The 12,309-nt window shown below is 37.9% G+C and overlaps 6 protein-coding genes across 13 annotated transcripts in view; 3 read left to right on the top strand and 3 right to left on the bottom strand.

The window, feature by feature from the left end:
• Nucleotides 1-142: 142 nt before the first annotated feature.
• On the bottom strand, nucleotides 143-2,630 carry LOC137575971 (transcription factor grauzone-like). Its single transcript, XM_068288767.1, has 4 exons — nucleotides 2,406-2,630; nucleotides 954-2,350; nucleotides 481-871; nucleotides 143-414 (listed from the first exon to the last, which is right to left on the bottom strand). The coding sequence occupies exons 1-4, from the start codon at nucleotides 2,526-2,528 to the stop codon at nucleotides 253-255; spliced, it is 2,073 nt and encodes a 690-aa protein (XP_068144868.1). The 5' UTR covers nucleotides 2,529-2,630; the 3' UTR covers nucleotides 143-252.
• Nucleotides 2,631-2,703: 73 nt separating this feature from the next.
• On the top strand, nucleotides 2,704-6,219 carry LOC137575973 (NEDD4-binding protein 1). Its single transcript, XM_068288769.1, has 6 exons — nucleotides 2,704-2,972; nucleotides 4,344-4,424; nucleotides 4,489-4,617; nucleotides 4,672-5,342; nucleotides 5,406-5,627; nucleotides 5,689-6,219. The coding sequence occupies exons 1-6, from the start codon at nucleotides 2,820-2,822 to the stop codon at nucleotides 5,891-5,893; spliced, it is 1,461 nt and encodes a 486-aa protein (XP_068144870.1). The 5' UTR covers nucleotides 2,704-2,819; the 3' UTR covers nucleotides 5,894-6,219.
• On the top strand, nucleotides 2,983-4,205 carry LOC137575974 (uncharacterized). The gene is made up of 2 exons (XM_068288770.1): nucleotides 2,983-3,674; nucleotides 3,730-4,205. The coding sequence occupies exons 1-2, from the start codon at nucleotides 3,235-3,237 to the stop codon at nucleotides 3,944-3,946; spliced, it is 657 nt and encodes a 218-aa protein (XP_068144871.1). The 5' UTR covers nucleotides 2,983-3,234; the 3' UTR covers nucleotides 3,947-4,205.
• Nucleotides 6,092-11,003, bottom strand: LOC137575975 (uncharacterized). 4 transcript variants are annotated; one of them, XM_068288773.1, is made up of 4 exons: nucleotides 10,843-10,996; nucleotides 10,622-10,786; nucleotides 10,497-10,560; nucleotides 6,092-6,607 (listed from the first exon to the last, which is right to left on the bottom strand). In XM_068288773.1, exons 2-4 carry the CDS (start codon nucleotides 10,685-10,687, stop codon nucleotides 6,276-6,278), a joined length of 462 nt encoding a protein of 153 aa, XP_068144874.1. In that variant the 5' UTR covers nucleotides 10,688-10,786; nucleotides 10,843-10,996; the 3' UTR covers nucleotides 6,092-6,275. The 4 variants fall into 4 exon arrangements, with proteins under 4 accessions (XP_068144874.1, XP_068144875.1, XP_068144873.1 ...); XM_068288774.1 differs by having other exon boundaries at nucleotides 10,690-11,003; XM_068288772.1 differs by having other exon boundaries at nucleotides 10,622-11,002.
• Nucleotides 6,813-8,919, top strand: Adck1 (aarF domain containing kinase 1). The gene is made up of 3 exons (XM_068288768.1): nucleotides 6,813-6,918; nucleotides 7,238-8,454; nucleotides 8,517-8,919. Exons 2-3 carry the CDS (start codon nucleotides 7,243-7,245, stop codon nucleotides 8,859-8,861), a joined length of 1,557 nt encoding a protein of 518 aa, XP_068144869.1. The 5' UTR covers nucleotides 6,813-6,918; nucleotides 7,238-7,242; the 3' UTR covers nucleotides 8,862-8,919.
• A 435-nt stretch (nucleotides 11,004-11,438) lies between the features above and the next one.
• Nucleotides 11,439-12,309, bottom strand: part of LOC137576682 (AF4/FMR2 family member lilli) — a 37,843-nt gene continuing 36,972 nt past the window's right edge. For all 5 annotated transcript variants that reach the window (XM_068289924.1, XM_068289928.1, XM_068289925.1 and 2 more), the window contains one exon: nucleotides 11,439-11,587. The gene's annotated coding sequence lies outside the window, so the exon portion shown is untranslated. The remainder of the gene's footprint in view (nucleotides 11,588-12,309) is intronic.

Genomic DNA, 12,309 nt, shown 5'->3' with positions numbered 1-12,309 from the left:
AGGTATTAAAAACCAGTATAAGGCAAAAAACCCATTATAATGTGAGTAGATCCCAGTATAAGGTATAAACAGACTCAGCGTGACTCACGATGTCAGAATCAAAACAAAGACGAAAATCAGAATCACAACAAAAAGCGAAAACTTACAAATTTTCTTATTTATTTATTTATACATGATGAGGTTTTTTTTTTGTTTTAACAAAATGTTACAAATTTCGAAGTCAATGCTGCTGGAAAAACAGAAACAATGTATTCATCGTTTTTTTGGACCCCTAGGAGTGTGCATGCGATCGGCTTCCCATTCGGCGCGATGAAAGCGCTGTCGATGTTTGTGTCTGTTGGCGTTACAAAAGAATGTCATGGGGCAATTGGGACAGGTGTATAGCACTTCACCGGTGTGCGTTGATGTGTGTTCCTGTCAAACCAAATGAGAAGTGGGAACTTTATAAAAAGGCAATGTTAGCGCTGGCAAATTACTCACCCTCAACTCCCCCGGTCGCTTAAATGACTTTTCGCACAAGCCGCACTTAAATTTTTTTTCAGCCATATGATTGTAATATATGTGACGCTTCAGAGAACGTGAATTGGCGGAATGATGTTGGCATATTTGGCAAATATGTTTCTCACTGGGTGGCTCGTGCACCGAATTGACGTGTTTTGTCAGTCCACGTTTATCGCGTAGCCACGTTCCACAGATTTCACATTGTACTGGTTTTGGCTGGACCCGCGGCTCATCGGAATGCTTGAGCTCTTGATGCTGCTTAAGATACTTTGGCGAAGATAAAGTTTTACCACATTTATCACATATAATGGAGGTTTCTGGATTATGGACCAAACGCATATGCTCTTTTAATCTGCGATGTATGGGGAATCTAAAAAAGAAGAATAGACCCCATGTATGTATGTACATCATATGCATTTATCTATGTATGTATGTATGTATATGTTTCTTACTTTTTGTCACACTCAAGACATTGGAATTTGAACTCTGATGTGGGCACATGCTTGGACGCATTATGATAATCGAAGGCAGGCTTGGTATTAAAACATTTCGGACACTTTTCGCATTGATAAGTTGGCTTCCCCTTTGAGCCTGTAACCCGGCCATTTGCTTCCGCTACATGGGCCCTTTTATGTACTTCAAGGGTACGTGAATCCTGGAAAACTAGCTCACATTGATGGCACTTAAAATGATCTGGGTTTTGATGGACTAGAACATGCTCGGCGAATAGTTTGCGTGTGTAATACTTCCGTCCACAGCAAGTCATGTAGCCCACTTCAATGTTGTGAGTCATGCGCTGATGAATTCGCATGTCCGCATAATTTTTTACAAGAAGATTACAAATGTCACATGAAAATTTCTCAAAAAATGACAATAAAATTTCGTCATAGCCATCCTGTTCCGCCTTGCGTCTTTCGTTCTCCGCCTTACGTCGTTCGATTTCCGCACGACTGGGACGGACTGGTGGATCTACGGGTTTCTTGCGCTTGCGATATTTTTTGGGTTTAACTACCACTCGTTTGGGAATTATTGCATACCGCTCTTCGGGTTCTATGTCCGGCAAAGAGTCACCAGTGTCAGAGGAAGAGATTTCGGAATCATCGGTTCCAAGCTCATTCTCGGCAGCAACAAAATTAATTTCATCGTCGTCATCCAAAGCAAGTTCGTTCGTGGTCTCATTGGGAGACAATAGAGCTTCTTCAATCTTTAGCGAAGGTTCTTCGACCTTTGGAAGAGGTTCTTCTTTTCGAACTTTTGGTGGACGTCCGCGTCGTCTTCGTGGTGCAGATTCAGATGCCGTCGACAGATGTTCGGCCAAGGTTCGATCGCCATCTGAATCCAGCAGCGTTTTCTTTGCATCTATGGGATTCACAATCTTTGCATCCAACTTAACTTTCGGCAGGTTATTTCTTTGTTTAGGGCAGGGTAAAGATTCTTTTGACACATTTGATGGACGTCCTCGTCGTGTGCTGCGCCTTAGTGGAGCAGCCTCAAAAGCCGTCGACAGGAGTTCAGCGAGCGGTTGATTGCCATCCGAATTGGTGTTCAAAGCGCTCTGCTTCTTTTGTTCAGAATCCACCAGATCTTCTGCATTCACCTCCATCTTAGACAGAGGTTCCAGCTCAGTAACTTCCAATTTAATTTCGTTCGGCTCAAAGATTCCCTCCTCGGCCAAGGCATCCTGTTCGTACAAGGGATTAACTGTTTCACTTTCGCCACAAAACTCTACAACTCCGCTTCGATGTTGATGCAATTCAAAGACACGTTCGTAGAACTCATTGAAGGAGAGCACATTATGCCAACAGTCCTGGCATATTACCTCCAATGAGATTTTATCGATTTGGTGTAGCTGTAAGATAGCGTTATGCCGGTTAGAGCCAAGAAAGTGAATTTATTACACTCACCTCAACGAACACGAAATGTTTGCTTATTGTCGCACGAGCGTTCAACTGCAATCCTTCGTTCGAGGAAAGACCTAAGGCCGTCTCCATTGAGCTGTAGCTCAAGCAAAGCACGCAGTCTGCCATTGAATGCTTCACCGAAGACTCTCAGATGGCCACAAAATATAATTCATCCAACTATTAAATAAGGTTAACAATTTGTTTACAATTGTTTGTATTTTCAATGCATAACTTTCCCACACTGGATTCAATAGAAAGTAAAACCAAAAATCGATAATACAGCTCGATAATGTCGCGCCGATCAGTTATTGCAAGCCGACGTGACTTATCGGCCCTCTTGTCATCTCAAATCTTATTTTCAGCTGATTTAATTTTAATTTTATGTTTAATTAAAATTTCTAAAAAAGTATCGTAGACATGGGCAAAAAGTCTGCTAAGAAGCCCAAAGGGCAAACAAAAACCAAACGACAGATACGCCAAGATAACAGAAATGCCAGAGTGAAGAAAAACAAGCACCGCCAAGAAGTGGTTAAATTGCGTCTCAGTCCTGGAACCAGCAATGGGGCTATGGTAAGTACAATAGAAAGAATAACTATTTACGCGCGCGTTTTCTTAGAAGCCCCGTTTGTTTCGTTTGGTGGCTGTCGGTGGGCTTTTGGCGGGAGGGCAGACAGGGAAGATTCTTATTGCGGCAAAGGCGCAAGCGCCAGAGCCCAACACCCAAAAGAGGGGGAGAAAATAAGTGAAGGTGAAAAGTGTAAAATTGAATCATCGTCGTCCCAGTGGCCAACAGAGGAAAACGGAAAAATCCCACCATTAAATTTTGTGAAAAATGGAGCAAATTTGGCAGCAAGTCTGCTCCCATTATGAAGTGCCCGAACAGGTGGCCAGCGAGTGGTACACACGAATCCAGCAACAATTGAGCCAGGATTCACCCACACGAGCCTATCACAACTGGCAAAAGATGATGCACAGCAAAATGGAGCATCTGTCCGAGTGTGTTAAACGGCACAGATTCAACATTGTGTTGGCAGCCTTTTTCCAGTATTATCATTTCGATGGCAATCGCAGTTGTGTCCAACAGAACTGTGAGATTTTCGAGGAATTCTGCCGTGATGCCCAGTTTGAGGATGAACAGGGTAAAACCATAATATGCAATCTCCTTGGACGTAGCAAGAACAAGGAGCACGAGCTAGAAATGGAATTAATGTCGCATTGTGTCTATGAAGAGGAGGCCAATATGTTGCAGGACATGGATCTGGTAATTTTAGCGTAAGTATTTGGCACCTTCGTATGAATGATTCACTTGAACGCCTCCCTCTTGCAGTGCACCTTTGGAGGAGTACAAACTTTATACCAAACTATTGCGCTTGGAATATACAAATCTCGATGATGCCAACTATAAAGCGATGAGGGTTAAAGTTTTAGAAACTTTACTATTGATACCCAGCATTTATGCCACTGCCGAATATCATGAAAAGTACGAGGAGTTGGCTCGCTCCAACATCCGCAATGAAATTGCCGAATTGAAGCAGGAACAGTAGGGCAAATTTTAGACAAGAATTTTAGTGCGATTTTTATGTTATTTATGCTGAACTACAGAACCTGATACACCAAAAGTACATGCATACTTAACAAAGGATCATTCGCTCCTTTTTACCATGTCTCCTGCAAGTTCTAGAAAAAATTATAATCAAAAGCAGAAACTGGTATCCTATAGTTAGGTTTTACATACGCCTAGTATAATACGTAATAAGTCCTGTTGTCCATGCAATTTCCAAAATAAACTTTATTGTATGTGTATATACTTATATACCTCAAAAAAAACTTGTATCCTGTTGTTTCAATTTAAAGAACTTTAAAGATCATTAAACAAATTTCGAGGTAAGTATAATAATATCAGGTTAAATTAATAGATTTTTTTCTCTTTCATCAATTTAGAAAAAACCAGAAGCCAAGAATAAGCTAAGGGCACTTCTTAGACAAAATTTTCAAAAATTCAAAGATGATAAGATAATCAAGGTGAGTTTAAAACAACAAACTTTAGATTTAAGTAAAATACCTATGTATGTCCATTTATTTTTAGACACCGAAGCCTTTGAGGGATTTACCAAAACCTAAACGCAAGCTGGATTTCAAGACCAACAATAAAAATCCAACACCCATGAAGCCCTTAACAAATTTGCCAAAACCAAAGTTCTATAGACCTCCCGAGGTGGGCTCGAATTCTGAAATTAACTATACAATTAACTAAATAATTTTTCCTTAGATCTGCGGTGCTTCGAGTGGGTTACTAAATGAAACAATAGAAGATGGTGAAATTATAGAAGAGCTTGATAGCAGCTGTGATGATGATTGTATCATCTTGGATCCCAGTTCAATATACATTGACATAGAAACCGAAGAAAATTCGCTAAAGGAGCAGACCAAATATGATACTAATGCCAATGAAAAGATGCAAAATAACGACAATGATTCGTTTATTCTTAAAGATAGCAAACGTAATGCCGAATTGTTGTGGAAACAGAAAACTGATAATGGTTTACTTTATTCAACTATAAGCAAAACACATAAACCTCAAGTTTTAGATAACGAGGATACTGGAATAATCACCATAGATGATAGTTTTGATATACCAGAATCGAAAGCTGTTTCAGATGATTCCATCATAGTTCTCGAAGACTATATCCCATTGTCAAGTGGAACAGAACTTCCAAAGGCAGACGCAAAACCAATGAAGAAGCCAAAACGTCCTGTAAAGAAGACTCGATTGAATGATAGCCTCTTCACGACATCAGATAGAAAGAAATTAACAGCATATAATACCAATACCTTTAATCCCAGCGAGGAAGGGTCGGAAACGGAAGTTACTAAAACAGAGTCCGGACCAGAAAATCATAAGCGATCCATTGTTATAGATGGTAGTAACGTGGCATTTGGGTAAAATTGACAAACACACATTGATTTCAATGAGACTTATCACATTTTGTTTTTTTTTTCCAGCCACGGCAATTCGAATGTCTTTTCCGCTGAGGGTATCAAATATTGTCTGCAATATTTCGAAAAGATGGGTCATAATGTAAAGGCTGTGGTACCCCTTTTTCGCAAAAATCCAACAAAATCCTCGAATCCAGAGCTACTCGATCGTTTGTACAAAGAGGGCAAAATTGTATTTACACCTTGTAAAAATTTACCTGGTCAAATGTCCAGCAGTTATGATGATCGGTAAGTGTTGGATGCTCCATTGCTATGGAAATTCAATTATATTTGCTTTCTTCATTGCTAGATTCATATTGCAAATTGCCTATGAATGGAATGCTGCGATTGTCTCTAATGACAATTACAGAGATCTAATTAATGAAAATGTTGCCTTTAAAAAGATTATTGAGAATCGTGTAATCGGCTATTCTTGGTGTGATAATATGTTCATTTTGGCCAAGGATCCTTATGGCCGTTGGGGCCCTCAATTGGATGAAATTTTACGTTGCTAAAGTTTGCATTTATTGTTGCCGCGTTACTGAAGTTGTATTCTTTATTTTATTGAAGTTGTATTCATTATTTTATTTTTTTTCCTGTTTATTTTAAATTTAAACCGTTTTCATGTTAAGCATAATTAAAAATTTATTTCAAGTGTGTAAAATTGAGTTTGAAACGTTGAAAATTAAGGTTAATGTTTCGCCATTAAGACATTTAGTTTGTAACTCCTAAGAGAAAGGAAATTTATTATTTACAATAGTGAACACGAAGAATGTACAAATTAAGCCGTCTCATGTGTATAAAAGGTACATTAACATAAAAAAGAGTAATAAGTACATAAGAGTTGCTGTTTGATTTATTTATAAACTTGTAAATGGCAAAGGATAATACTTTTGTTTAAACCACGCGCGTGGTGACAGTGTTTTCCACTTCATAGATTGGTGGTGGTTCGTTGGGACCCACTACTCCGGCAGCTGCTGCCAGACTTGGATTACTGCTCTCGACATTGGTACTGGTTAATATGGTCAATGTGGACGCAGCTCCACTGAGTGATTGATCCTTATTTGGATAAAATGCTGCTTCGTCATAGCTAGGCGGCAGATCCAGAGTTTTTGGCAGAATGGTTATGTTATTGGGTTCATCAATAACGGGACACATGTTGCTGACCCCAGATCCACCTCCAGAGCAATTGTTATTGCTGGTTACATTGATTTCCATTTGGCGGCGTGCTTAAATGAAAATTAAAAGATATAATTAAATTTTTCAAATAAAAGCGCGAACTTTCTTGGTGTTGAACAATTTTATTTTGTCGGTGCGACGCTGGTACGCTTTGGTTGGACCCGTTGGTTCGACGTTGGCATAAAGTGTTCGACTCATTTGTGAGCAACATGTTATTAACATTCTAGCAACATGTTATTAACATTGTAGGTAACATTTTGTTGTTGTTATTGCGCTATTGAGGTAGCATGAAGAAATTTGTTAAATTTATTTGTAAATAAACACCTACACCTAAGGTGTCTAGGCAGAAGCGCTCGTAATTGTAAGTGGAATGTCGATGAATCATAAATGTTCAAAAATGTTGCCACCAACTTGGCCAGAAGAGCCCTAGCCTTACATAATTGGCCTAGTCAAAAGAAAAAAAGGTGAAAGTTGCCTTGTAAATACATCAATTTGCATAGATGCAACAGGTCTCGGTGGCAAGTTGGTACAAAGTTCAATAAAGTTGGCCATAATCGAAAGAGAAAGCCTTAGTTTTGGTGCGCTAATGGGTATTGACAACCTGTTGACTTTACACCTGATTGAGTTCACATTTTCACGGTGTTTTCCATTTAACCTTCTCCATCTATTCTTCTTTTTAGTTACAATGCTAATGCTGCGTCGTCTAGTCGGCTATAGTGCCCTGGGTGCCGGCCTTATTGGCACAGCCCGTAGTCTGCATACAAATGACTATGATCTGAATTCTTTGGGATTGGTGCGACTCACGCGGTCTGCTTGTGCGGTCGTCGATGTGGCGTTGACCTACAAACGGGAACTCTACTACAGGGAATGGGATAAATCCACACCAGAGTACAAAGCGGAGAAGAGTCGTGTCCACAAAATTGCCGCCGAGAAGCTTCTGGAACTGATATGCACAAATCGTGGAGTGTACATCAAAGTGGGCCAACATATTGGCGCTCTGGAGTATCTACTGCCCAAGGAATTCGTGCAAACCATGAAGGTCCTACACTCGGATGCACCGCAGAATCCTATCGAAGATTTATTTAAGGTCATTAAACAGGATTTAAAGCAAAATCCTGAGGATATATTCGATAGTTTTGAAAGAGAACCACTGGGGACAGCCTCTCTGGCTCAAGTTCATAAGGCGCGTCTGAAAACGGGCGAAATTGTCGCAGTTAAGGTACAGCATCCGTATGTAAAGGGCAACAGCCTAGTGGATATGAAGACCATGGAATTGGCTGTCAAAATGTTGGCTAAAATATTTCCCGATTTCAAAATCCAATGGCTGGTGGAAGAGTCCAAGAAAAATTTGCCAATTGAATTGGATTTCCTCAACGAGGGTCGCAATGCCGAGAAGGTAGCCAAACAATTTGTGAAATACGATTGGCTAAAGGTTCCAAAAATCTACTGGGAATTGAGCACCTCCCGAGTACTGGTCATGGAGTATCTAGAGGGTGGACATGTCACCGATTTGGATTATATAAAGAAAAATCAAATAGATACTTTTGCGGTGGCCAATCGAATCGGACAATTGTATTCCGAAATGATATTCTCCACCGGCTTTGTGCACAGTGATCCCCATCCTGGAAATATATTAGTACGAAGGACGCCGCAGCATAATTTAGAAATCATACTGCTGGATCATGGTTTATATGCCAATTTAACGGATAAATTTCGTTATGACTATTCCAATCTGTGGCTAAGCATATTGAATGTGGATCGCAAGGCTATGCGCAAACATAGCGAACAATTGGGCATAAAGGGGGATCTGTATGGTCTCTTTGCCTGCATGGTGACAGGACGTCCTTGGGAGACCGTAATGCAGGGCATTAGTAAAGTTCAATATTCCAAAGAAGAGGTGAGTTAGTCATAAACCCAAATGAATCACTCAATCACTGATTACTCTTTTTTCTGTTGCAGAAAAATACTCTCCAAAGTAATACCTCGCTGGTGCTGCCTCACATTTCGGATGTTCTCGAACAGGTGGATCGTCAAATGTTGCTCATATTAAAAACGAATGATCTAATCCGTGGCATTGAGTCCACACTAAAGACCCAGAATCGCATGACTGCCTTCTGGGTTATGTCCAAGTGCTGTGTACAATCGTCCTATGCCGAACAAAGAAGTCATACGCAGCTAAGCAGGAGAACCCAGACCTGGCTGAGTCTTAAAGAACGATGGGACTTATTCAAATTGAATATCTACTACCTCTACTTGGGACTGATTAATTTCGGTTTCCTTACCGCACTCAAACAGATTTTATAAAGACAGACACACACAAAGTACAAAAGAAAAAAGAAAAATGTGAAATGATAAAGATCAAGTTTACCTCGTTGTCTTTGGAGGGCCAAAGCTCGTGCATTGGCTTGTTTTTTGCGTTGCATGGCACTCTATTTGTTGGGTTCAGAGGCACAGAGAGAGAGAGACGGAATAGATAAATTTAAAGACAAATTAGATAAGCACAAAGATGAAGATGATGGGTTCGGTCTTGCTTACAATAATGAGAGCCGTAGGCAACAAAAACACAAAAAGGAATACTAGAAACACATAGACTCCATAGGTCGGATAGAAATAATAAAATGGTGCACCGTATCCTTCATCTGGATATTCTTGTGATGGAGTAGTAGTATATTCATTCGAAGAATTGTATATAATCGAAGTATTGTAATCCGTTATCTTAATTGTGTAGCTCGGAATAGTTGTCGTTGTGTTCACAGATGGAGCCATTCTTTTTTAAGACTGAAAACTTCAACCGAAAGTGAGTATCACTTAAATAAATATATATATTTCCGTGTCGTTGCGTGGGCGTTTGCTCGTTAGTGAATCAAAATCGAAACTAAAGAAAAAAACCTGACCGACAAATTGATGATTGCCCGACCAAACACCTGCCCGGAGAGGGGAGCCCTCCCCCACCACCCTTGTCAAACGGTAGGCATGGGTCAGGTTCACCTATACAGACAGAGAGATATTTGCTTTGTAATCATTAGCTGATAAGGCATGAAGGATTTCAGTAGCTTACAATTTTATGTTTTTTTTTGTTGTTTTTGGGGCTGGGTAACGAATGTTTATCAAATTCTGATGATACGATAAATATGTGCGCAAAAAAGATATGCATTATATGTATTATATATACATACATATATTCTACACTGACAAATTCCATGATTTATTACCTTTTTTTTTTAACAATAAGCATTTTGAACTATGGAACTTTAATTGAAGTAAGTCGTTTCGCCGACTTCGGTATACCATCGACTATATTTTTAATTTTGGACACTATATGTATGGCACATAACATGTGCTATCTCGCTCACACTCATACAAAAAAACACGCCTAGTAAAACTCGTTCATACGTACATATATTTTCCATATCTTTTATCCGAATCTAACAAATTTTGGTAGGTTGGTAGACATTTATAGGACTAGTTAGTGTGTTCAACTTGGGTTTGATAATCCAAAAATTGCAAAAGGCAATCGGTTTTTTTAGATTATGAAGGCCAAAGCCAAAATTTTCAATATTATTATTCTGCACGCTTACCAAACAGATCTACATACCAAATTTGGTGGTTCTAGTTGTGTTAGTTTTATTTAATTTTCGGGGGCGGAGATGGGCGTGGCAAAAATTTGAAATAAACTTGAACACCATAGATATTACAGGGGTCTAAATACCAAATTTGGTGACTCTAGCTTTTATAATCTCCGAAATCTGCTGGTTGATACGGACGGACAGACGGACATAGCTAGATCGACTCGGCTGTTTATCCTGCCCAAGAATATGTATACTCTATGGGATCGGAAAAGTTTCCTATTACCTGTTACATACATTTTGGCGACTTTAATATACCATTTCACCCTATTGGGTGCATGGTATAAGAAAAGGAGAGATTATTATTTTTTACCTGTTGCCAATTCCTGTAGTTCCGTTCGCATTTGTTTACACGAGCGATAGCTAATCAATATAATCTGGAAAAAAATACAAAGTGAACTACTTATATTTAGTTAGAGAAAAGAAAATTAGACTTACCCTTAGGAAAAACATGGCAAAGCATAACAAAGCCAATGCTATAAGCAAGATACCTAAATTATCCATACCTTTTTTTTTATATATATAGTATTTATGGCGGGGATCTTTTGTTACTAATTTGTGATTCCGTTTTATTCAGATAAGATATTCGGCAAGACTTAAGCTCTTGATGGAATTACACTAATTACTATATATGTATATATACATGAATATATAATTACTTTTCACTTTTTATTTTTGTACTTGTTCGCTACGAGTTTCAATTGCAACTGACTTTTTGTTATCAGTTTCATCATCATTATCATGATCTTTCTTTTGTTTATCTCAGAATGTTTTCTTGCCAATGCGATGCGATGTGTTGACTGAGTTTGAGTTGATTTTTTATCTATTATCTGGAATTTTAATTAAAGTTAATGAACCATTTTGTTTGTTTTATCAAGTTTGGTTTTTTTTTTTTTTGAAATTTTCTTTCTTGCAACATATATATTTATTTTTTTTTGATTTACAATCAAAAAGAAAATCCAATCATCACACACAATTCTTAAATTTATATATATTATATTGATACATTCCATTTAGATACATTTAACATTTCATTTAATTTTTTATTTAATTTTTTTTTGTTATGTAACTATAGCCTAAAAAATGTATAATTATAAATTTATATTCTTTTGATTAGCATTGAAATTGGAATTGATTTGGTTTATTATTTTTTTTCTGTTTTTTTTGGCACAAGTAATTTTTAATTTTATATGTTTTATTTTTGTTTTCTATTTTTTTTTTATATCAGAGTCAAAGCCAATCTACATATCGTATATAGTATATGGTAATTATCCTTTATTTATTTTAATTTCATTTCGATTTCGATTTCGATTTCCTTTTGTAAAATGAACTGTGGCCACATGTTACATTCAATTAACAAAGTGTTTGTCCATTTAAATAAATTTAATTATCTCCACAAGGTGTCTGTGGGTGGGAGAAAGAATGACACAATATTTCATTATTATTCACATGAAAATTTAATAATTTATGTCGCATAAAAAATTCATTTGCAATCCGAAAAAAAAAAAAAACTTGAAAATTTATGCCTACTTTGAAAAGTAGTTAAACACAATCCTCATGAATATTTGGGAACAACAAAACATTTGCCTTTATGCCCCATGTCAAAATATTTGCTTTTGTTTTTGTTTCTGTTTCTGTTAATATTATACAAACAAAAACAAAAGATAAATCCATGCGACATTTTAATTAATTTATATGGTCTATTTTACTTGTTAATACATAGTTTTCCAGGCAAATGCAAACTCAAAATGTCAAAACATTGAGTGAAAAACTAGAAAAGCCAGAAAACGTTAATCAAATAGACCAACCTCCTCCCCTTCCGTCCCCTCCGTCCGTATCTCATGTATACCTATGTATATGTGGTAAGGTAAAGATGGGTAGCCAAATTGTTGGCAAAGAAATGAGGCAACGTGAGGACTAAGACCAAGACGACAACGACAACGACACAAATCAATTTGCATAAGGATAAAAGTTTGCAACTTTTCGGGACATGCAGGGAGAGAAAAACTTTGCATAAGGACTTGAGAAACCGAGAAACAGGAGCGTAGCCAAACGAAGTTCACTAATAGGCAAAATATTTAAGCGAACGAAATTCCATTTAATCATGAAACAAATTTAAAAAGTGG

This window comes from Drosophila tropicalis, unplaced genomic scaffold, assembly GCF_018151085.1.
Source record: "Drosophila tropicalis isolate 14030-0801.00 unplaced genomic scaffold, ASM1815108v1 contig_593, whole genome shotgun sequence".
NCBI lineage: Eukaryota > Metazoa > Arthropoda > Insecta > Diptera > Drosophilidae > Drosophila > Drosophila tropicalis.
This window is presented reverse-complemented; position numbering and strand designations above follow the sequence as displayed.